We start from the raw sequence: 25,027 nt of genomic DNA on the forward strand, positions 1-25,027 counted from the left end.
CCCCACCCACACACACACACCCACACCCCACCCCCACCCTCCCACACGCGTATCTTACATTTTCCTCCATGTTTTTCCACTAATTGATGCATGTAAGTGTTCAAGATTACCACAGGTGTCGTAGGCCATTACACCTGAGTCACCTACCTGAGTTAATAATCACTACAGGAGCCACGACTATTCTTTGCCTACAGTACGTGTTACCCACTCACCCAACTACTTTGTGTCTGTCTGTATCTGTCTGTGTCTGTCTGTGTCTGTCTGTCTGTTTGTAAATATTGTTTTACCTGATTGGCTGTGGTTGAAACATATACCTTATTGTTATTATGATTGTTTAGATATGAAAAGAATATATATTTGTAGATGAGTTAAAATTTATAATACAGTATTTGAAATAAATTATACGAGTTAAGTGAGAATAAAATACTTATTAATAATTTATATTAAATATTATTCTTTACTGAAATTAAATGTCATTATTATTATTTGTAAATGAAAAAGGAAACATATATTCGTAATTGAATTAATCAATTAATTTAAACTTGAAATAAAATACCCAATTTGTCTGTGGGTAAAATTAAATATTATAACAATAAATTAACTCAAATATTTGTTTTTAATTGAAATAAAAAATATATTTTAATTGAGATAAATATTTGTACAATTAGAAAGAAATATATAATAGAGATTGAAATTAAACAATACTGTCTGATTACGTGGTTAGTAATGGCTGTACACCAAACTACGCTTAATAGCCCTGTACAATAGTTACACTTGACATATATACAACATCTCTCACCTCATTGGTCATTAATGATAAATACAGACTTAATTAATTATTAGAAATGAAATTAAATATCTTAACTGACTATGTAATTAAAAACATTTCATTATACTCGTTATTAGAGTAAATATCTGAATTAGTGTTTTTAACTTAATAAAATATTCATATGATTATGCCATTAAAAAGTCTAACAATAATAATAATTTAATAATAATATAAAATAATAACAATAGTAATTATAATAGTAATAAAAATTCATTATTATCAGCATTACTATAATCATTATCAGTCACCATTATCATTAACATGTAATTATTATCACCATTTATTTCATCATTCATATCATTATCACCATCATTATCATCATCATTACCATCATTATCATCATCATTACCATCATTACCATCATTATCATCACCATTATCATCATTACCATCATTATCATCATCATTACCATCATTATCATCACCATCATCACCATCATTATCACCATTACCATCATTATCATCATCATTACCATCATTATCATCATCATCATCACCATCATTATTATCATTATTTCTCCAACCTCTGATCAAATCTTCGAACGGCAGCAGGGGAAATGCTCACACGACCGGCCCCTGCTGAAGAACGTGTGTGTGTGTGTGTGTGTGTGTGTGTGTGTGTGTGTGTGTGTGTGTGTGTGTGTAACAACTTCATGATTATTAAAGAAATCAAAATGTGGTTCGTCACTCACTTCTTACTTAATCTAACCCCGTTTCTAAGATGTACGTGACATACACACTCACACACACACACACAAACGCACACACTCACACACGCACTCACTCACACGCGAGACAGGAAACACACGTTAACCTTGGTTTAATATCCTCTGAGTATGACGATTTAAATCTCTTGAGGACGATGATTTAACCCCTTGAGTACGATAATTTAACCCCCAGAGTGCGATAATTTAACCCCTGAGTACGATAATTTAACCCGAGTACAATGATTTAATCCCTTGAGTACGATAATTTAACCCCTTGAGTACGATAATTAAATCCCTTGAGTACTAATTATAGTACTTGGGAGATTCTATTAAGACACAAGTAATATAGGGAATTATAGACCCAGGGTAGGCTATAACCCATGAACAATTAAAGCCAGTGCCAGTGCGGGCGTTCAACAGTGCCTGGTGTTCATATCCCTCCCTTGACGATACGTTCACGAAGATTACGCCTGATTTTCGTTCGCCAGACTCTCGCCAACACTGGAGGAGGCGAGAGGGGTTGCCACACAGACAGACAGACAGACAGACAGACACACACACACACACACACGATAGATTAAAATCATCAGTGTGGCGTTAAATAGTTAATTATACGAGGGATGATAGACCTGTGAATAACTTAAGACAGATGACCTGCAATCATTCCAGACGACCTGCAATCATTCCAGACGACCTGCGATCATTCCAGACGACCAGTAATAATTCCAGACGACCTGCGATCATTCCAGACGACCAGTAATAATTCCAGACGACCTGCAATCATTCCAGACGACCTGGCACACATCTCCAGAGAAAATCGTCTCCCCAGGATGACCGGTATAATTCCAGACGACCTGCGATTCACCCAGATGACCGTACAATTCATGACGATTCCGCGATCATTCCAGACGACCTGTAATAATTCCAGACGACCTGCGATCATTCCAAACGACCTGTAATAATTCCAGACGACATGCAATCATTCCAGACGACCTGCAATCATTCCAGACGACCTGTAATCATTCCAGACGACCTGTAATCATTCCAGACGACATGCAATCATTCCAGACGACCTGTAATCATTCCAAACGACCTGCAATCATTCCAGACGACCTGCAATCATTCCAAACGACCTGCAGTCACGGCGGATATACGTCACCAATCCATCACAGTGTTTCCACCAATCACACGCAAGTTAGCCTCATCATTGAACCAGTCAGATTAAACCTACGCCCATCTTTTCCACCAATCAGGAACAAGTTACTCATCGTGCTCCACTAATCAGACACAAGATACGCTTGATCTTTTTCCACCAGTGAGAAGCAAGTTACCATAGCGTTTCCACCAATCAGGCACAAATTACTCCCCGCGTTTCCACCAATCAGGCGCCAGGTTACGCTCGTCTTTTTCCTACACCAATCAGGCACGAGTTAATCTCAGTGTTTATACCCGTCGGGCGGAAATTACTACCAGACACTACCAATCAGGAGTCGTTCTCTTACAATATTTCCACCATTCACATGCAAGTTGACTCTACAGCTTCCACCAATCAAGAACAAATTAGTCGCATCATTCAACCAATCAGGACTAATTTATTTCCCACCATTCAACCAATGAGGACTAAGTTACTCCCACCCATTCGACCAATCAGGACTAAGTTACTCCCACCCATTAGACTAATAAGAACTGAGTTACTTCTACCATTCAATGAATCAGAACTTAGTTATTCCCACCCAATCGACCAATCAGAACTTAAATTACCCCCACCATTCAACCAATCAGAACTTAAGTTATCCAACCCAATCGATCAATCAGGACAAGTTATTGCCACCCAATCAGAGCTGAGTTATTCCCACCCATTCGACCAATCAGGGCAAGTTATTCTCACCCAATCGACCAATCAGGAGGGGTGGTATGGGGGGAGAGAGGGCTGTCGACGAGAGATGACCAGAGAAACACTGGGCAGACGCAGAAACAAACCTTCAGTAAGATAGACATAAACAAGAAGTAAAAGAATAAACAAAGTAATAAGTGTAAGTGTAAACAAATGGTAAATGTGTAAAATATGAATTAATGTGTAAAAAAAAATATTGACGTCGATAACTAAGTGTATACAAAGTCGGTAAACATGATTTTAAGAACAGTTTTAATATTAACAATTTAAATTTAATAATACATACATAGAGTAAATACATATATACATACTTTGCATACATCATACATACATACATCATACATATACAGTCATAGAATGCGTGTACACGATTTCTAACATGAACGAACCATGAGAAAGAACGTACGTGTGTGTGTGTGTGTGTGTGTGTGTGTGTGTGATAATTTCATGATCATTCTAGAAATCAAATTGTAGAATGTCACTCACTTTTTTACTGAACCTAACCCCGTTACTAAGATGTACGTGACCCTCCAAACACACACACACACACACACACACACAAACGACACACACACAAACAAACACACACACACACACACACACAAACGACACACACACAAACAAACACACACACACACACACACTCTCCCTTTCTCTCTTTATCCATCTATTTCAATCCATTTTCAATCCTTTTATCATTGTCTGTTCGCCTGTCTGTCTGTCTATCTGTCTGTCAGTCTGTCTGTCTTTTAGTCTAGACTCTAGCCCATCTGTCTCGTTTCTCTCTCTTTTTCATTTTCTTCCTTTCTCTCCACCTTTCTTAACCAAGGTTCTTCTTTCCTTTCTCCTTTACTCTCTCTTTCTATATAGCTCTCTCTCGCTTTCTCCCAGCCCGCGACACACAACTTGATGGGGGGGAGAGAGAGAGGGTGACAGAAGAGAGAGAGGGGGAGAAGGGCACATTACCAACGCCCTGCAGTGGACGGTCGACAATGACGAGGCGGAATGAGCGACCCAGTAGCTGACAGAACACCCGAGAGAGAGAGAGAGAGAGAGAGAGAGAGAGAGTTTCAAACAATCAAACAAAAGACGGGAGAGAGTGACAGTCAGTGAATACAGAGTCAGTGATGGAGAGAGAAAAGCAAGGGAAGGGAAAAGGGAAAGAAAGAAAGAGGAGAAGGTAATAAGGGAGCAGGGCGAAGATAATAAGAAGATTTAGACCTCGAGCGAATGCACAGCTCCCAAACGAGGCCGGCAGCCATAGCGCCAGCGAACGACCAGAGAACGACCAGGGTAAGGCCAGGGGTACGACCAAGGGACGAATAGAGGGTACGACCAGGGGACGAATAGGGCACGACAAGGGATAGAGTAGGGGTACGACCTGGGGACGAATAGGGGTACGACCAGGGGAAGAATAGGGGTACGACAAGGGATGGAGTAGGGGTACGACAAGGGATAGAGTAGGTACGACCTGGGGACGATAGGGTACTACTTAAGGGACGAGTAGGGCTACGACCAGGCTACGACCAGGGAACAAGTAGGGGGTACGACCAGGGCACAGTGGGGGTACGACAGGGCAGTGGGAGCGACCAGGGCACGAGTAGGGGGTACGACCAGGGCACGAGTAGGGGTACGACCAGGGCAGAAGTAGGGGGTACGACCAGGGTGCAAGCGGGATACGAATGGGGGACAAGTAGGGTACGACCAGAGGATGAGTAGAGGGGTACGACCATGAGTACGACCAAGGAACGACCATGAGTACGTCAATGAGTACGACCAAGGGACGACCAGGGTACAAACGGAAGGAAAATTAGTGAGTGACTTAAGTACCATACACGAGGCAATAACTCAGGGCTGTAGCACCTCGATGATGACAACCGGGAAATGAAGAGAATAAGAGAGAGGCATGAGTAGACAGACCGTGAAGGAGGGGGTAAGGGGGACAGCCTTCCTACCAGTCACCGTTCAAACAACAAAGAAGCTGAGGTTGTGGCAACGCGCACAGCAAATCAGCAACAGCAGCACAGCCAGCACCGTCAGCAACAGCCAGCACAGCCAGCCCGTCAGCAACAGCAGCACAGCCAGCACAGTCAGCAACGCACAGCCAGCACCGTCAGCACAGCCAGCACCGTCAGCAACAGCAGCACAGCCAGCACCGTCAGCAGCAGCACAGCCAGCACCGTCAGCAACAGCAGCACAGCCAGCACCGTCAGCAACAGCAGCACAGCCAGCACCGTCAGCAACAGCAGCACAGCCAGCACCGTCAGCAACAGCAGCACAGCCAGCACCGTCAGCAACAGCAGCACAGCCAGCACCGTCAGCAACAGCAGCACAGCCAGCACCGTCAGCAACAGCAGCACAGCCAGCACCGTCAGCAACAGCAGCACCATAAAGAACAGTAATAACAACACAAACAACAACAGTAATAACAACACAAGGAACAACAGTACAGCCAGCAGCAGCAAAAACAGCATAAATAGACAGGAACAAGAACAGCTTAACATCAACAGTAACCAACAAATGCATCAGCAATGACAAGAACCAAATAATATCCTCAGTCACCGTCATGAACAACAACAACAACAACAATACTAACTAACAAGAACAACAACAAAAGTAACAAAATTAACATCAACCAAAAAAATTAACAACAACAACAACGAAATCAACATGGACATTAACAAAATAAATAACAACAACAATTTAAAAAACTAATAAATTCTAACGTTAACAACAGCAATAAATAATAAAGCTTAGAAACAGCAAAATCCACAATAACAGCAGTGGAAGAAACAGCGTCAGTAATTAACAGCAGAAGAGTGGACAAGACAGGAAAATAATTAAGACCAAAAGAAGAATAGTAGAGAAAGACACTGATAAAACAAGAAGAAAATGATGATAAGGAAGATGGTGAAGAAATAAGAAAAGAGAGAAGGAAACAAGGAAGAAATAGGGGGCATGAGGATGATGAAGAAATGAGAAGAGATACGAATGGAATGACAGAAAAATATGAAAAATTATGAATGAATAAGGAGATAAAGAATAAGATTAGATTAAAAAAGTAGAAAGAAGTGGAAGAAAGGACGTAAAACGAAGAAGAAACGAAGGAAAGAGCAGTTTAAGATGAGAAGATAAAATGAAGAGAGAGCACTTTACCCGGCAGGTGTAGCGGCGATCAGGGTACAATTACTGTTATTATTACACCTGAACAGCCAATAATAACAACAACAGCGCCGCCAATAATAACAGCAATAGCGCAGGCCAATAATAACAGCAACAGCACCGCCAATAACAGCAACATACAATATAACAGCAACAGCGCCGCCAATAATAACAGCAATAGCCAGGCCAATAATAACAGCAACAGTACAGCAATAATAACAGCAACAGCGCCGCCAATAATAACAGCAATAGCGCAGGCCAATATAACAGCAACAATCAAATAATAACAGCAACAGCGCCGCCAATAATAACAGCAATAGCGCAGGCCAATAATAACAGCAACAGTACAGCCAATAATAACGGCAACAGGGCCGCCAATAATAACAGCAACAACGCCGCATAAAGCAATAGGCGGCCAATAATAACAGCAACAGCACCGCCAATTATAAGAGCAACAGCACCGCCAATAATAACAGCAACAGCACGCTAATAACAGCAACAGCACCGCCAATAATAACAGCAACAGCACCGCCAATAACAACAACAGCACCTCCAATTATAACAGTAACAACACCGCCAATTATAACAGCAGCACCGCCAATAACAACAACAGCACCGCCAATAATAACAGCAACAGCACCGCCAATAACAACAACAGCACCTCCAATTATAACAGCAATAACACCGCCAATTACAACAGCAATAACACCGCCAATTATAACAGCAACAACATCGTCAATTATAACAGCAACAGCACCGCCAATTATAACAGTAACAGCACCGCCAATTATAACAGCAACAGCACCGCCAATTATAACAGCAACAGCACCGCCAATTATAACAGCAACAACACCGCCAATTATAACAGCAACAACACCGCCAATTACAACAGCAATAACACCGCCAATTATAACAGCAACAGCATCGCCAATTATAACAGCAACAACACCGCCAATTCTAACAGCAACAGCACCGCCAATTATAACAGCAACAGCGCCGCCAATTATAACAGCAACAGCACCGCCAATTATAACAGCAATAACACCGCCATTATAACAGCAACAGCACCGCCGTTTATAACAGCAACAGCACCTCCAATTATAACAGCAACAGCACCGCCAATTATAACAGCAACAGCGCCGATAATTATAACAGCAACAACACCGCCAATTATAATAGCAACAGCATCGCCAATTATAACAGCAACAGCGCCGATAATTATAACAGCAACAGCACCGCCAATTATAATAGCAACAGCATCGCCAATTATAACAGCACACCGCCAATTATAACAGCACAGCGCCGATAATTATAACAGCAACAACACCGCCAATAATAACAGCAACAGCACCGCCAATTATAACAGCAACAGCACCGCCGTTTATAACAGCAATAACACCGCCAATTATAACAGCAACAGCACCGCCGTTTATAACAGCAACAGTACCGCCAATTATAACAGCAATAACACCCCCAATTATAACAGCAACAGCACCGCCAATAATAACAGCAACAGCGCCGCCGTTTATAACAGCAATAACACCGCCAATTATAATAGCAACAGCATCGCCAATTATAACAGCAATAACACCGCCAATTATAACAGCAACAGCGCCGATAATTATAACAGCAACAACACCGCCAATAATAACAGCAACAGCACCGCCAATTATAACAGCAACAGCACCGCCGTTTATAACAGCAATAACACCGTCAATTATAACAGCAACAGCACCGCCGTTTATAACAGCAACAGTACCGCCAATTATAACAGCAATAACACCCCAATTATAACAGCCAACAGCACCGCCAATAACAGCAACAGCACCGCCAATATAATAACAGCAACAGCACCGCCAATAACAGCAACAGCACCGCCAATAATAACAACAACAGTACCTCCAATTAAACAGTAATACACCCCAATTATAACAGCAATAACACCGCCAATTATAACAGCAATAACACGCCATTATAACAGCAACAACACCGCCAATTATAACAGCAAAAACACCGCCAATTAACAGCAACAGCACCGCCTTACCGCCAGTTATAACAGCAACAGCACCGCCAATATAACAGCAATAAAGCACCGCCAATTATAACTAACAGCACCGCCAATTATAACAGCAACAACACCGCCAATTATAACAGCAACAGCACCGCCAATTATAACAGCAACAGCACCGCCAATTATAACAGCAATAACACCTCCAATTATAACAGCAACAGCACCGCCAATTATAACAGCAATAACACCGCCAATTTTAACAGCAACAACACCTCCAATTATAACAGTAACAGCACCGCCAATAATAACAACAATAACAGCAACAATATCAGCAGCACCGCCAATTATAACAGCAACAGCCAAAAGCATTAGTAGCAACTTAAGCAGCACCCATTACAGTCAAAAGAAGCACCACCATTCATTACAGCAACAGCTAAAACAGCAGCAACAAAACTTAAACAGCATTTCTAACCGCAGCAACATTATCAACAGAAGCACCACAACAGTAACAGCAATACCAACAGAAGTATCACCACAACAGTAACAGCAGCAATACCAACAGAAGTACCAAAACAGTAACAACAGGTGAAATAATAAGACCAGTAACTTAAGTATTAACAACAACAACAACAACAGGAACAACAACAGGAACAACAACAACAACAACAGGAACAACAACAACAACAACAACAGGAACAACAGGAACAACAACAACAACAGGAGCATCAACTTCAATGTCAACAATAACAGGAACAGCCATTATACCGTCAACAACAACAACAGATGAAACAGCATCAACAACACTATATGAAACAACAGCAACAACAGCTGAAACAATAACAACAACAGCTATAGCAACAGAAATAACAACAACTACAGCAATATGAACAAAAAACAAATAACAACAAAAGCTACATACCTTAGCAGTAACAAGAATAAAAAAAACTTTAATAATAATAACAAACATAATTAAAGCTGCAAAAACGAACAAAAACAAAACAACAACAGCAGCATCAAGAACAACAACATTAATAACAGCTCCAGTAGTTGTACCATCACCACCAGGAGGGGAAATAATAACAGGCAGAAGCTCAATGAAGAGACAACAACAACAACAACAACAACAACAACAACAACAACAACAACAACAATAATAATAATAATAATAATAATAATAATAATAATAATAATAATAATAATAACAATAATAATAATAATAATAACCACTTGTACTAATATATAAACAACACTAATAACAGCAGCAGCAGCATTAAATAACAATAACAACAACGACTGCAACAGCTGCACCAACAATAAAAAAAACTGTACCAGTACATCAACCACAACAGCAGCATTCATAACATCTACAACAGCCACAACAACAACCACAACAGCAGCAGCAATTTAGTTAACATGTGACGAGCAGCTGCAACAACACCATCAGCAACAATAACCCCATCACCACATCGTCACCATCACATCATCACTATCACCGTATCACCACATAGTCACCATCACCATTTAGTATTTTTCGAGAGATCAATAATAACTCACAGTAATGACCACCAATAGTGAGATTATGTACATAGGTCCACACTTCGCGCGGCTCTTGAAGACGGAATGGGGAAGGGAGGGGATAGGGGGTAGGTGGGAGAGGTGTATAACAAACAATAAACATTAAAACATCACAACAGATGATAATAATAACAACCTTCGGATCACTAGACACCACCGGTTAACAATTAATTAATATTACCTGGCCTGACAGACATATACCGGGACACTACAGGTATACCGGTAAAAAAAAATGTCCGGTTCAAACACTAGACGGTTGGACTATTTACCTTATTCACTTAATGGCCATCCAAACTAGAGGTAACTGCTCTCGACACCACATCTTGTAATGGCAGACTGTTCCTTACATCTGCCTCTGTTGTGAAGAAATATTTCCTTTTATTTCCTTATGTATCTTAACACAATGTAAATCCCAGTATATACGTCTACAGAGTTTGTATTAACACACTTTCACACTACAGTTAACAGCATACACTTAATAAAAAACACAGATATAACGTATATTAAGTGTTTCTGGACGCAGTGACACTTAGTTTATAAGTATGTGACTCCGTGTGTGTGTGTTTGTGGAGCCAAGACAAGTAACTGCATGATCCAGAATCGAAACTACGACTTGAGACAATTTTATGATCAATAACGTCATTTATAATACAGTAAAGTTCACGAGAAGTCATCCCACTCCTAATTGAGAATAGTTTCCCTCACCGCCAATAGATGGCGTGAACAACGACTACTGTACTGTTGGTCTTTATCGTCACCACCATCAGTAGTAACTCTGTCACCATCACCGTCACCATCAGCAGTAACTCCATCGCCATAATCATCAGCAGTAAATCGCATCACCACCATAAATAACTGTCACCATCACCAGCAGTATCATCATCATTATCACCATCACTATCACCATCACCAGCAGCACCACCATCACGTCGACTGCGTTTCAATTGTCATCCCCATTTTCCGCAGAGCTCACGTTGCTGGTCAGTGGGTGGTCAACCTCGGTCTTCTCTCTCTCCACCACCACTACCTGCACTACCACCACTACCTACACTACCACCACCACAACCACCATTACCTGCACTACCACCACCACCATTTGCGCTACCATCACTATCTGCACTACCACCACCACTACCTGCATTACCACCACCACAACCACCATTACCTGCACTACCACCACCACTACCTACACTACCACCACCACTACCTGCACTACCACCACTACCTGCACCACCACCACCACTACCCGCATTACCACCACTGCTACTAACTGCATTACCACCACCACAACCACCATTGCCTGCACTACCACCACCTTACTACCACTGCCTGCACCACCACCACTACCTGCACCACCTGCCTGCCACCACCACCACTGCATTACCACCACTACTACTAACTGCATTACCACCACAACACCATTTGCTTGCTACCGCCACTACTGCCACTACCACCACTATCTGCTACCACCACAACCAACCGCCATACACCACCACTGCCTTACCACTATCAGCACCTGCTGCCACCACCACTGCCTACTTCTACCTGCATCAACACCACTACTGCTGTACCACCACTACCTGCTCCACCACTACCTGCACTATCACAACCACCACCACCACCACCACATAATATTGATCATACCACCTTTCCTCATCAACATTCCTCTTCCTCTATTTATTCGTGTTCAGCCTCACCCACATTTTATTCCTTTCATGTTTTTCTCTTCTTCCTTCTCCGTTATTCGTCCTCTTCCTATTTACCGTGTTTCTCTGTTTGGTAATCTAATTTGCGTTCTGTTCCTTTTCGTTTATTATTTTCTCCTTTCATTTTCTTTCCCTCTTATTTTCTACTGTTTATTATTTTTTAGTATTATTTCCTTCTCTCTCTCTCTCTCTCTCTCTCTCTCTCCCTCTACTTTCTTCCTTACTTTCTCCCCTTACCATCTCTTATCTACTCCTCCACACCCTCCCCCTTCCCCCTTCCCTCTCCCATCATCAGCAGCAGTGAGGTTTTCTGACCTACTCTCCCCCCTCAACCTCCCTCTCTCTCTCTCTCCTCACCTACCATCACGTCTGCCCCCTCTCCGTTCCCACTCTCCCTGTCCCCTCTCACCTCTCTCTTTTATCATCACCAGGAAGGAAAGTTTTCTGACCTACTCTCCCCCTCTCCCATCTCCCTCTACCCACCATCCTCTCTCTCCTCTCTCTCTCTCTCTCTCTCTCTCTCTCTCTTCCCCTCCCTCACCCCAACATCCCAACTCTTCCTCTACCTCACTCTCCCTTCTTCCTCTCTCTCCTCCTTCTCCTCCGTTTCCCTCCCCTTCACTTCCTTTTGTTGATTATCCTGCTTCTCCTCCGGCCTGCCATTTCCTCATTCATTCCAATTTCTACTTCCTTTCTATTTCTTCTTTTGGCTTTCTTTTGTCTACTTCTTATTCTTCTTTCTCCTTGTCCTTCCTATTTTATCTGCCTTTCTTCTTATTCTTCTTTTCTTTTCTTATTATCAATTCTTCTTCGCATTTTCTCGTTTTCTTTGACTTCTTGAGATGGATATTTATTATTTTGTATTATTTTTCCTCCTCCTTCTTCTTCTCCTTCTTCTCCTTCTTCTTCTTCTTCTTCTTCTTCTTCTTCTTCTTCTTCTTCTTCTTCTTCTTCTTCTTCTCACCTTACTCTCCCTCTCCCCCCCTTTCCTCCCTTTCTCCTGTTCTTCTCTTCCTCTCCTCCTCTCCCTCTTAACAATTTTTCCTCTCCCTTTCCTGCACCCTGCCTTTATCCCCTCTCTGCTTCCTGGTCAAGTTTATCACCTGCGTATATCTCCCTCTTTAATACTATTTCTTCCTGCTCCTGTCCTCACTCATCCTTATTTATTACGCCCTTCCTCTCTCTCTCTCTCTCTCTCTCTCTCTCCTCCCTTCCCTCACCTTATTTTCTTCTCACCATTTTTATCAAATTTTCCCCATTATTCCCGTCTTTCGTACCCTCCTGTTTTTATCTTATATTTTTACTATTTTTTTTTTCTCGTGGGAGTTTCATTCTAGTATTATTTATCACTTTGTGTCGGGTGTTTTATTTTTTGTTTTGTGTTTATTGTGGTGTTTGTTTATGTTTGTAGGTGTTTTAGTTTGTTGTGTGTTGTATGGTTCCCTCTTCCCTCTTCTCTCTCTCTGTCTGTCTCTCTCTCTCTCTGTCTGTCTCTCTCTCAAGGTCTCTCATACTCTCTCTCTCTCTCTCCTTCCTACTCAGGTCTCTAAGTCCTCCACACACACACACACACACACACACACACACACACACACACACACACACACACACACCTCTCTCTCTCTCTCTCTCCTTCCCATTCACTCCTCCTCTCTCCTCTCCCCCTACTTTCCTCCCCTCTCCACTCTCCTCCCCTCCCTCCCTCCCTTGTCCTCTCTATTCTGGCTCCTCCCCTCTTTATCATCATGCTTCTCTGACCATCTCCCACCTATTTTACTCTCTTTTCCTCCTTATTCTTCCTCCTTCTTGCCTTCCTTCACCTTTCGCCTCTCCTTTCCTTCCATCTCTCTCTTCCTCTCATTCACATTTCCCCCATTATCTTTCTTCCCTTTCCTCATCTATTTTTATCTTTCCTCTTTCTTTCCCCCTCACCCTCTTCCCCCCTCTCTCCCTCTCCCCTCCCTCCTACCTCTTCCCCCACTCCCTCTCTTCCTCATTCCCCCTCCCTCCCCCCGTCTCCTCCTTTCACCTCCCTCCCCCCCCGTCTCTCCTTTCACCCCTCCCTCCTACCTCTTCCCCACTCCCTATCTTCCTCATTTTCCCCCCCGTCTCTCCTTTCCACCTCCTCTACCTCTTCCCCCCCACTCCCTCTCTTCCTCATTCCCCCTCCTCCCTCCCCACTCTCTCCCTCTCACCCCTCCCTCCTACCTCTTCCCCCCCCACTCCCTCTCTTCCTCATTTCCCCCTCCCCTCACCCCTCCCACGTCCCTCAATTGTCCCTGAGCCACCATCTCTTATCCTGCGTCCCTCCTCTCCTCATCACCTTCTTTATATCCCTGTTATCATCATCTCTCTCTCTCCCTCCTTCTTCTCTCTGTCTGTCTGTTTCTCTCTCTTCCTCCCTCTCTCTCTCTCTCTTGCTTTCTGTCTCTCTTTCGGTCTCTCTCTCTCTCTCTCTCTCTCTCTCTCTCTCTCTCTCTCTCTCTCTCTCTCTCTCTGTCATCATCATCATCATCATCTTTCTTTATCTCCTTATTTACCATCATCATCTAATTCCATCTTCTCTCCCTTTCTTCATTATCTTATCCCTCTCTCTCCCCCGTCTCTCTCTCTCTCTCTCCAATTCGTCTTCTCCATTCCTCCTTTACTTATATTCTCTCTCCCTTCCTCTCTCTCTCTCTTTCTTTCTTTGACAAATGTTTTGTTTGCTTATTTCATAGTTAATTCCTGTGTTGATTTTGTCATGTATTTTTCATTCGCCTTAAGTATATTTTACTCTCTCTCTCTCTCTCTCTCTCTCTCTCTCTCTCTCTCCGCCTTCTCCTCTTATCCCATCCTCATCCTTTCCCTCCTTGTTTCCTATCATTTCCTTCCTCTTTCTCCCTCCTTTTCTTCCTCTCTTATTTTTTTACTTTATTTATCTGTGTTGTTGTGTGTGTGTGTGTGTGTGTGTCTCTCTCTCTTTCTAATTCTCCGGTAGTCTGTCTGTCTCTTTCTTACTTTCTCTCTCTCTTTCTCTCCTGCTCTCTCTCCTCACTTTAACATCAGGCACGATAACCTTGTCAAGGCACCAAACTCATTTCATCTGCGCCATTCCTAGAGCCTTCCCCCGCCCTCTCCTCTCTCTCCTCTGCTCTCTATCACTTTACTCTCCCCTCTAATCTTACTCTGCTTTCCCTGTTACCATCTACCATCTCCCTCCCCTCATATACTCTCTCTTGTGTCTCTCTCTCCTCTCTCTCCCAACTTTCACTCTTCTGTCCTTTCCTCTCCTCTGCTACATTTTACCTCCTCTCTCTCTCTCTCTCTCTCTCTCTCTCCCCCGCTCTCATTCTGGTATTATCCTGTTTTCCTTTACCCTCCTTGTCCTCCCCCCTCTCTCACTTTCCTCCTCCTCTCCCCCTTCCTCTCACCGTCCTTACCTCTGCTCCCCCGACCTCTAATCCCACTCTCATCCTCCCCCCCCCCCCCCTCACCGTGCTCTCCCTCCGCTCTCCACATCCTTTCCCCCCCCGCCCCTCCCTCCGCTCTCACCCTGCTTTCACCCTGCTCTTACTGGCCACTGAACTGGGGTCTCCTCTCCCAACTCTCCCTTACACCTCTCTCTCTCTCTCTCTCTCTCTCTCTCTCTCTCTCTCTCTCTCTCTCTCTCTCCTGCCCTCTCCTTCATCTCCCTACCTCTCCCCTTTCCCTCTCCTGCTCTCTCTTCTTCTCCCATTACTCTCTCTCTCTCTCTCTCTCTCTCTCTCTGTTCCATTCACCTTTTTTCTCTCTCTCTTCCCCTCTTACACCCCCTCCTCTTCTCCCCCTTTCCCACTATCTATCACCCCCACTTTCCTCACACACTTCCCTCTCCTTTTATTCTACCCCTCCCCACTCTCGTCCTCTCTATTTTATCCCTCTCTCCCCTCTCCTTCCCTCCTCCTCCTCCCCCCGACCAACTCCTCGTCACACATCCTCCCCCCCCACCCCCCTCATTCCCTTCCCCCATCCCCTCCTTCATCACACTTTCCTTCCTTTCGTCCATCCTCCATCACTTCCCCTATCACACCCCTCCCTCCCTCCATCCCTCCTCCAGTAAACTCTTCCTTCCTTCCTCCCTCCCACCCTCACTTCTCCATCACCCCTGTCCACCCCCCCCTCCTCCCTTCCCCAATCCCCCATCCTCCCTCCCTCCATTCTCCTCCCTCCCCTCATCACCCTCTCCCCCTTCCCTCACCTCACCCCTGCTTCCCCATCCTTCATCACCACCTTCCCCCTTTCCCCCCCTCCTTCCCCCTTTCCCCCTCCCCCTCCCCCTTCACTAACGGTACAGTGTGGTGTGGTGTGGCAAGGTGGAGTGTAAGTAAGGTCATCAATTCTTAGCGTTCAACTCTTGTGAGCAAATTGTGAGTTATAAAGACACTAAGAAAAATATATTGAAAAGAAAGAGGTAAGAATTAAGAATAATGGAAGTGAGTAATAAAGTCAAGAAAAATGAATGATAATAATAACAATAATGACAATAATAATAAAAAAATAACACCACCACCAACAACAACAACAACAACAACAACAACAACAACAATAATAATACTAAATAATTATTCCCCATATTATAATAAAAAAATCTTTCAATTATACTTCATATAATTTCCTAGTGTTATACCACGCAGCGTTAATAAGAGGAATATGTTAACTGCGTGTATATGTTTTTGTGTCTGTCTGTCATATGGGTGAAATATGTGTTAGAAATATATATGTATCGATCGTGTTTAGTTTATGAATAACTCTGTTTCTTGTTTTCTTTTCTTTCTCTCTCTCTCTCTCTCTCTCTCTCTCTCTCTCTCTCTCTCTCTCTGTGTGTCTTTCTATTTACTCTAGTTCTCCTTCTTTCTCCTTTCACTACCTCCACTTTCATCGCTTTCTCTCTCCTTTCAATACCTCCACCCCCTCTGTCTATATGTCTGTCTATCTCTGTCTGTCTGTCTCCTCTCTCTGTCCGTCATAACCAGGCCTTCATCTCTCCTCCAGCTCTAATTTTCTTTCTTCCCCTCCTCTTTATACCCTCCCTCCGTTTCTCTCTCTCTCTCTCTCTCTTTCCTTCCCTCTCTGTTTTTATCCTCCCTCCGTCTCTCTCTCCCCTTCTCCTTCCTTCGCTACTTTATTAATTTGTTTATAAAATTCTCTCCCCCTTCTCTATCCCGCTTTCAACCTTCCTCTTTCCTTTCCTATTTCCTCTCTCTCTCTTCCTCTTACTACTCTTTCGCCTCTTCCTTTTCTCCCCCTCTCTCTCTATCATAATCTCTCTTCTATATATTTCTTCTACCTCTCTATACTAGGAGTGAGGAGTGGTGGAGGTAGGAAGGGGATGGAGAGAGAGAGGGGGGAGGTAGGAAGGGGGGGAGAGAGAGAGAGGGGGAGGTAGGAAGGGGGGGAGGGGGGGTACTCCATCACCTCTGCCATGTTGCTAATCAAACGAATCACAGAGAGAAAAACAACAACCTAACCTAACCAAATCTAACCTAACCTAACCCGGAAGATATTGATATTAATTAAATACAGGTCGTGATATTGACACGGTAGGAGGTATAAGTAAGGAATTGAAGACTTATTCCACCTCTGAGAGAAGACAATATTACTTAGAATATTTTATAATATTTCTGACTATATTAAACCTCATTATTATCATACTAAGTGACATATTGAATCATATTTCTTTACATATTCTGCCATATTGGAATACACTTAGTCTACTTCACATTAAAATTAAAATTATTACTCTGAAATAATATAGTAATAAACAAAAATATAATATAGCATCCAATGTGGTAGTGTATAGGTAAACCTCGACATATTGGTCAGGACATATTACACGCTATATTGAATTACACTTTAGATGACACAGTAGCCAATATGTGTAGTCATGTAGATCAAATAAGATGGCAGTTTTAAGTCATGTTAAGTCATATATTGAGGATTATAGACATATAATTCAAATAAGATTATATAATATAACCTTTATGATAACAATTATCTAGGGAATGAAGTTGCATTTTTAGTCATTTATGTGATTATTAATTCATAAATGACTATATATATACCTGGCTACATATACAGTACGTATCATACATGTTTTAAAGTCACATGTGCATCTGAGGAAGCGTGACGTCATTCTGGCTATATGTGAGGTCACTACCGTTTTAAAGTCATATGTGAGACGTAACCTGAGGAAGCGTGACGTCATTCTGGCTATATGTGAGGTCACTACCGTTTTAAAGTCATATGTGAGACGTAACCTGAGGAAGCGTGACGTCATCCTGGTTATGACGTCACTACATGTAAAATTATGACGTCATTGCGGTTATATATGACGTCACTACATGTAAAATTATAACGTCATTGCGGTTATATATGACGTCATTACATGTAAGGTTATGACTACCATGTGTTGTTGTTATTAAAATTCTTCATCATTGTCATTATTATTATTATCATTATTATTATTTCAGTCTATATGAAAGAACAGTGTAAGAAGTGAGGACATTTAAACCCTATAATCAGTATAATATAATAAATATATATAATGATATATAATGAACATGTGAGCTCCATATACCAAGAGTATATAGTAGGTGCTCCGGGATGGAACCAGTGAGCCTTAGGGCGGTAGGTGAGTGTTGTATCTACTCGGCCACCGCACTCTATAACTCCACATTAAGTACATATAATAACTAACTATATATAGAATTAGAGAATGTGACGTCAGTATAAGTTACCAAACAGTGAAAGAGAAAGTAACGAATATTTCAGGTATTTCCTCCTGTGTCTGGTACACCTGTCAGACACACACACACACACACACACACATATTTAGTTGGAGAGATATTCAGACAAACAGACAGACAGACAGACCGATATACAATTAGACAGACAAACAGACAGACAGACAGACCGATATACAATTAGACAGACAAACAGACAGACAGACGACGTGGAAGACTCATAAGATAAATAACATGAGTCATCACAGCTGTAACGTGGACAAAAGTGACGGTCATCACTACCTATACTTGTTCTCACCCCCGAAGGCATACATACATACATACATACATACATACATACATACATACATACATACATAAGCACACGTACACCTGACTTATAAATAACCAACAGGAGACAACAACAAGAAATTATCCCAGTTCCTCCATCATTATTCTTATATTTATTATTGAGATGTAAATAATGATGGAAGCTGCTGCAATATTTTCTTGTGTGTGTGTGTGTGTGTGTGTGTGTGTGTGTGTGTGTGTGTGTGTGTGTGTGATAAAATTTTATACCTTTAAATAAATTACTTTTACGAGAAATAATACTAATACTAATACTAATAATAATAATACTAATACTAATACTAATACTAATACTAATAATAATAATAATAATAATAATACAGTATAGAACAAAATACAAAAGAATGTGTACACCAACAACACAAAAACACCAAACATGAACAACAAACAATAACAAAAGGTGTTGCCTGCGGTTGTGGTGTTTACAGATCGCATTACTTTTATTTGTTTGTTTAACTCGGCAATAACTGGTGTGGGGGGATTAAGCTGTCCTAGTCACCGTCTACAGTTGGATTACTGAAATATGTAAGACAAATTTGTACTCCGATCACCGACCTCTCTCCCCTCCCCCTCACCCCATCCCCCTTCAGGTGATACTGGGGGGGGGGGGCTAATCTTCAGGTGATCTAGGGGGGCTAATCTTCGGGTGATTTTGGGGCTAATCTTCGGGTGATCTGGGGGCTAATCTTCGGGTGATCTTGGGGGCTAATCTTCGGGTGATCTTGGGGGCTAATCTTCGGGTGATCTTTGGGGCTAATCTTCGGGTGATCTTGGGGGCTAATCTTCAAGTGATCCAGGAATTAACTTACAATATTCATAACCTCTCAAACAAGGTTCCGGATTTTCGAAGGTTTACTAATTACCTTTTCAGACAGGTAAGGAGGCCTCTACCTGCAGTACTATACCTGTGACTTAACCCCTTGATAATGATGACTTAAATCCTTCAGAATGATGCCTTAACCCCTTGATAATGATTCACCCTTTAATAATGATGATTTAATCCCTTAATAATGATGACGTAACCCTTTGAGAATGATGACTTAACCCCTTGATATGATGACTTAACCCCTTGATAATGACTTAACCCCCTGAGTACGATGACTTAACCCCCTTGATAATGACTTAACCCCTTGAGTACGATGACTTAACCCCTCCAGTACGATGACTTAACACCTTGAGTACAATGACTTTAACCCCTTGAGTACAATGACTTTAACCCCTTGAGTACAATGACTTTAACCCCTTGAGTACAATGAGTATTTAAGGGACTTAAGAGTCATTACGACCACTGGGAATAAGTAGTCTTGAAACCTAGTAAGTTATTTTTTGCTTCAGTCTAATTATTGCCTGTAGTGTGTGTGTGTGTGTGTGTGTGTGTGTGTGTGTGTGTGAGTGTGTGTGTGTATATATATATACGTGTGTGTGCGTGTGTATGTATGTGATTTAACCGAATCAAAATGCCATAAGGATATATGAATCAAGTCAAGCATCACCCACCAAGAAAATAACAACACGTTCTTGTATAATTTACCTGAGATTTATCATCATACCATCAACACCTGACTTGACGTTACGTAATTACAGACATGAATCAGAGCAAACACTTCCATCCTCAGTAATTATAGGACACGTACCTATAATCCATCTATATGAGAGAGACTTATATAAGGGGATCCCGGTTAGTTGGAACTGATTTCTAGGAACACAGGGAGGTAGAGCACAGGGAAGGAAGGGGAGTGGGCTGCTCCTTGGGGGGGTGGGGGAGAATTGAGTCATGTATGCCAAGTTGGTTGAGATCTGCCAAATGATGGAGGAGGAATAATAATCCCTGTGCAGTGTGTGTGTGTATGTATTAAATGTTCTGATGAATAGTGCTGCTTAGGACACACACACACACACACACACACCTACACACACACACACACACACACACACACACACACATATATATACACACTTGTCTTTTGAGATAATACAACTTCAGTACACTTCATAATACACTGACGGCTGTGGTGTATGTGTATGACGTCAGAGTAGAGTTGTATACATAGATAGATAGATAGATAGATAGATAGATAGATAGATATGTATATGTATTTACCTCTATATAAAGAACACAGAAATATACAGTTAGAGAATGAGTAAAGAGAACTAATGAAACAAAACCAACAGGTAAAGTTCATAACCAGGTATAGGGGGGGCGTGTGATAATGTACACCTGAATAATGCATCTCTGTTATTCACATCATGGAGGGGGTCTGTTGCTGTCTGTCTGTTGTTTGTTTCTGTTGTTTGTCTGTTGGTCTGTTTATTTTTCTCTATGCGTCTGTTTTTAATATTCATATGATCGTTATCTGTGTAATATCTGTAAGTGGATGATACATAGAGAGTATTACTGTTGTATACTTAATTAAGGAATGTTGTATTAACCTTGTGTGATGTATAGTGTTGTGTTGTATTACCCTTGTGTGATGTATAGTGTTGTGTTGTGTTACCCTTGTGTGATGTATAGTGTTGTGTTACCCTTGTGTGATGTATAGTGTTGTGTTGTGTTACCCCTTGTGTGATGTATAGTGTTGTGTTGTGTTTCCCTTGTGATGTATAGTATTGTTGTATTTACCTTAATGTGATGTATAGTGTTGTTGTGTTACGCTTGTAGCAGTGCTATAGTGTTGTGTTGTGTTGTATTACCCTTGTGTGATGTATAGTGTTGTGTTGTGTTACCCTTGTCTGATGTATAGTGTTGTGTTGTGTTACCCTTGTGTGATGTATAGTGTTGTGTTGTGTTGATAGTTGTTGTTGTTATTATTATTATTATTATTATTATTATTATTATTATTATTATTATTATTATTATTATTATTATTATTATTATTATTATTATTATTATTATTAGTAGTAGTAGTAGTAGTAGTAGTAGTAGTGAGATCTACGGCTAAGGACAACACCCACCACACCACTACGAGGTGCTACTCAACTTAAGGTGATCCTCCAGCACAACAAACCGATGGTCGGGTCTATCGAAATGACGTCACAGCTCTATTGTGTAGGAGGAAATTATTCATTAGAAGTAAGCTTAGTGAGGTCAAGGAACAGCTCAAGGAACAGCTTAAGGAACAAGTCAAGGAACAGCTCAAGGAACAGCTCAAGAAACATGTCAAGGAACAAGTCAAGGAACAAGTCAAGGAACAGCTCCAGGAACAAGTCAAAGAACAGGTCAAGGAACAGCTCAAGAAACATGTCAAGGAACAGCTCAAGGAATAAGTAAAGGAACAGGTCAAGGAACAGCTCAGGAACAGCTCAAGGAACAAGTCAAGGAACAGGTCAAGGAACAGCTCAAGGAACAGCTCAAGGAACAAGTCAAGGAACAGGTCAAGGAACAGCTCAAGAAACATGTCAAGGAACAGCTCAAGGAACAAGTCAAGGAACAGCTCCAGGAACAAGTAAAGGAACAGGTCAAGGAACAGCTCAAGGAACAGCTCAAGGAACAAGTCAAAGAACAGGTCAAGGAACAGCTCAAGGAACAGGTCAAGAAAACATCTACGAGTTGAATATCACCACCGCCACCACCACCACCACCACCACCACCACCACCAAATCAACAAGTAAAAATATAAATAAAATCATACCGTGAGTAAGACTTCAACCATTAACACTGAGAAAAACTTTTAGGAACATAAATAAAATCTAACTTAACTCACTTTATTACCCGGATAATTAAAGGTTATAACGCAAAGAAAATTGTATATCATAAAACACGATAATAAGTTAATACGACCAAGAGTGCTTACTGAACGGTCTAGTGTGGTGTAGTAAGAAGGTAATCTGACCACTCGTGTCGTTACCCTTCACAACACACCTCATCCTTATGTATGTATGTATGTGTCTGTCTGTATGTATGTATGTACGTATGTATGTGTCTGTCTGTCTGTATGTATGTATGTATGTATGTATGTGTCTGTCTGTCTGTATGTCTGTATGTATGTATGTATGTATGTATGTATGTATGTATGTATGTATGTATGTGTCTGTCTGTCTGTCTGTATGTATGTATGTATGTATGTATGTATGTATGTATGTGTCTGTCTGTCTGTCTGTATGTATGTATGTATGTGTCTGTCTGTATGTATGTATGTATGTATGTATGTATGTATGTATGTATGTATGTCTGCCTCCAATAATCTATATATCTATCCATACATATATGTACCAATATACACATATGTATAAATAAAGTATACATAGAAATATACAGTAAGAGAATGAGTAAAGAGAACTAATGAAACAAAACCAACAGGTAAAGTTCATAACCAGGTATAGGAGGCGTGTGATAATGTACACCTGAATAATGCATCTCTGTTATTCACATCATGGAGGGGGTCTGTTGCTGTCTGTCTGTTGTTTGTTTCTGTTGTTTGTCTGTTGGTCTCTGTTGTTTGTTTGTTGCTGTTAGTCTCATTTGTTGGTTTCTGTTACTGTCTGTTGTTTTCTGTTGCTGACTGTTGTTGGTATCTGTTGTTGATCTGTTGCTGTCAGCCCTTCATCAGTAAACAAGTAAACAGTGTGACAGATACTACACTCGACTGCCACCCCCCCCCTCCCCCTCCTCTCTACAGGCCGTGTCCACCTTGTCAACACAATTAGCAAGGACACGTGTCACTCCTCGTACTAATCACGGACATAATGATTACAAGGGTCGACCTCTCGTGGGACACCTTCACTACTTCTTCAAGCAGGTACCCCCCCTCTCTCTCTCTCTCTCTCTCTCTCTCTCTCTCTGTCTCTCTCTCTCGGTAGAAACAGGTAGGCAATAGATAGTGCGTAGGAAGTGAGAGACAAGGTGAGAGAGACAGGTGACACTGGGTACTGGGAAGTGAGAGACAGCGTGAGAGACTTGTGTTATCCTCATCAAGACAACAATAATGTTATCCCATGGGAACAACACATCCGATAATAACTTTACCTGTGTTGGCATGGTAACCAAACATAACACAGGTGAGATGTATATTTACACCTGACCTAATTTAACCTATCAATACATAACCTAACCTAACCTAATATAACCTAAAAATACATAACTTAACCTAATCTAACCTAACCTAATCTAACCTAACCTAACCTAACTTAATTAATCCCCCAGGTAACGTCAGGGTGTTTAATCAGCAGGTGAAATATGTGAGGGACCAATCTCTATGTGATCCCTGTACTCTATAGAATGACAAGAGGAAGGGTGGATGATGGGAAGGGGAAGGGGAAGAAGAATGGGAAGGGAAAGGGATGGATGATAGGGACGGGAAGAAGAATGTAAGAAGGAAAGGGAAAGGGTTAGATGATGGGAAGGGAAGGGGAAGAAGAATGGGAAGGGAAAGGGATGGATGATAGGGACGGGAAGGGGAAGAAGAATGGGAAAGAAAGGGATGGAAAGGGGAAGAAGAATAGGAAGAGAAAGCAATGGATAATGGAAAGGTACGAAGACAGATGATGGAAAGAAGTAAAAAAAAAATGAAATCTCCCATCTCTCACACCTCAGGGATTCCTCTCACTTACCATAACACACAAACTAATGTAAACACAACTCAAGAAGACATTTCAGGTAATCAATGACTTACTTTTGCATTACGCTTCAAAACCACTACTTTCTCGTGGACTTTTAAAGTACTATAATAATTTACCAGACACGCATAGTAATCATCACTAAATCTATCGTTTTCGGTTTGTTGTCGCCGATAAAAATCTCGTATCATTGACGATATATTTTACTATTTTTTTTTATTATGAAATTAAGTCGTTTTTAATAGCTTGTCTTTCTTGAATTAATAGAAGAAAATAAATCGTAATATCAAGGTGAAAATATATACGTTTTAATAAGATAATTTCTACGATCAACAAAACAGTCAGACATACAAACGCTCTCCCAAATTTCCCCCTTGTTTATGTCTCAACATTTTCGCTTCTCCTAGACATAACGTCCTCGTTCTATCGTGTCTATCTTCCTTATGGTCTCTTTATCTCTCACTTTCTCTCAGTAGTAT

The 25,027-nt window shown here is 41.6% G+C and overlaps 1 protein-coding gene across 1 annotated transcript in view; it reads left to right on the plus strand.

Moving 5' to 3' along the window:
* Positions 1-22,546, plus strand: part of LOC121857278 (probable inactive protein kinase DDB_G0270444) — a 40,694-nt gene extending 18,148 nt beyond the window's left edge. The window contains exons 2-4 of the mRNA XM_042353268.1: positions 5,435-5,827; positions 21,991-22,211; positions 22,295-22,546. Of these exons, the coding sequence (XP_042209202.1) occupies positions 5,435-5,827; positions 21,991-22,211; positions 22,295-22,546 (866 nt within the window). The remainder of the gene's footprint in view (positions 1-5,434; positions 5,828-21,990; positions 22,212-22,294) is intronic.
* Positions 22,547-25,027: the final 2,481 nt, after the last annotated feature.

The sequence above is a fragment of the Homarus americanus genome, unplaced genomic scaffold, assembly GCF_018991925.1.
Source record: "Homarus americanus isolate GMGI-L3 unplaced genomic scaffold, GMGI_Hamer_2.0 scaffold20465, whole genome shotgun sequence".
Taxonomy (NCBI): domain Eukaryota; kingdom Metazoa; phylum Arthropoda; class Malacostraca; order Decapoda; family Nephropidae; genus Homarus; species Homarus americanus.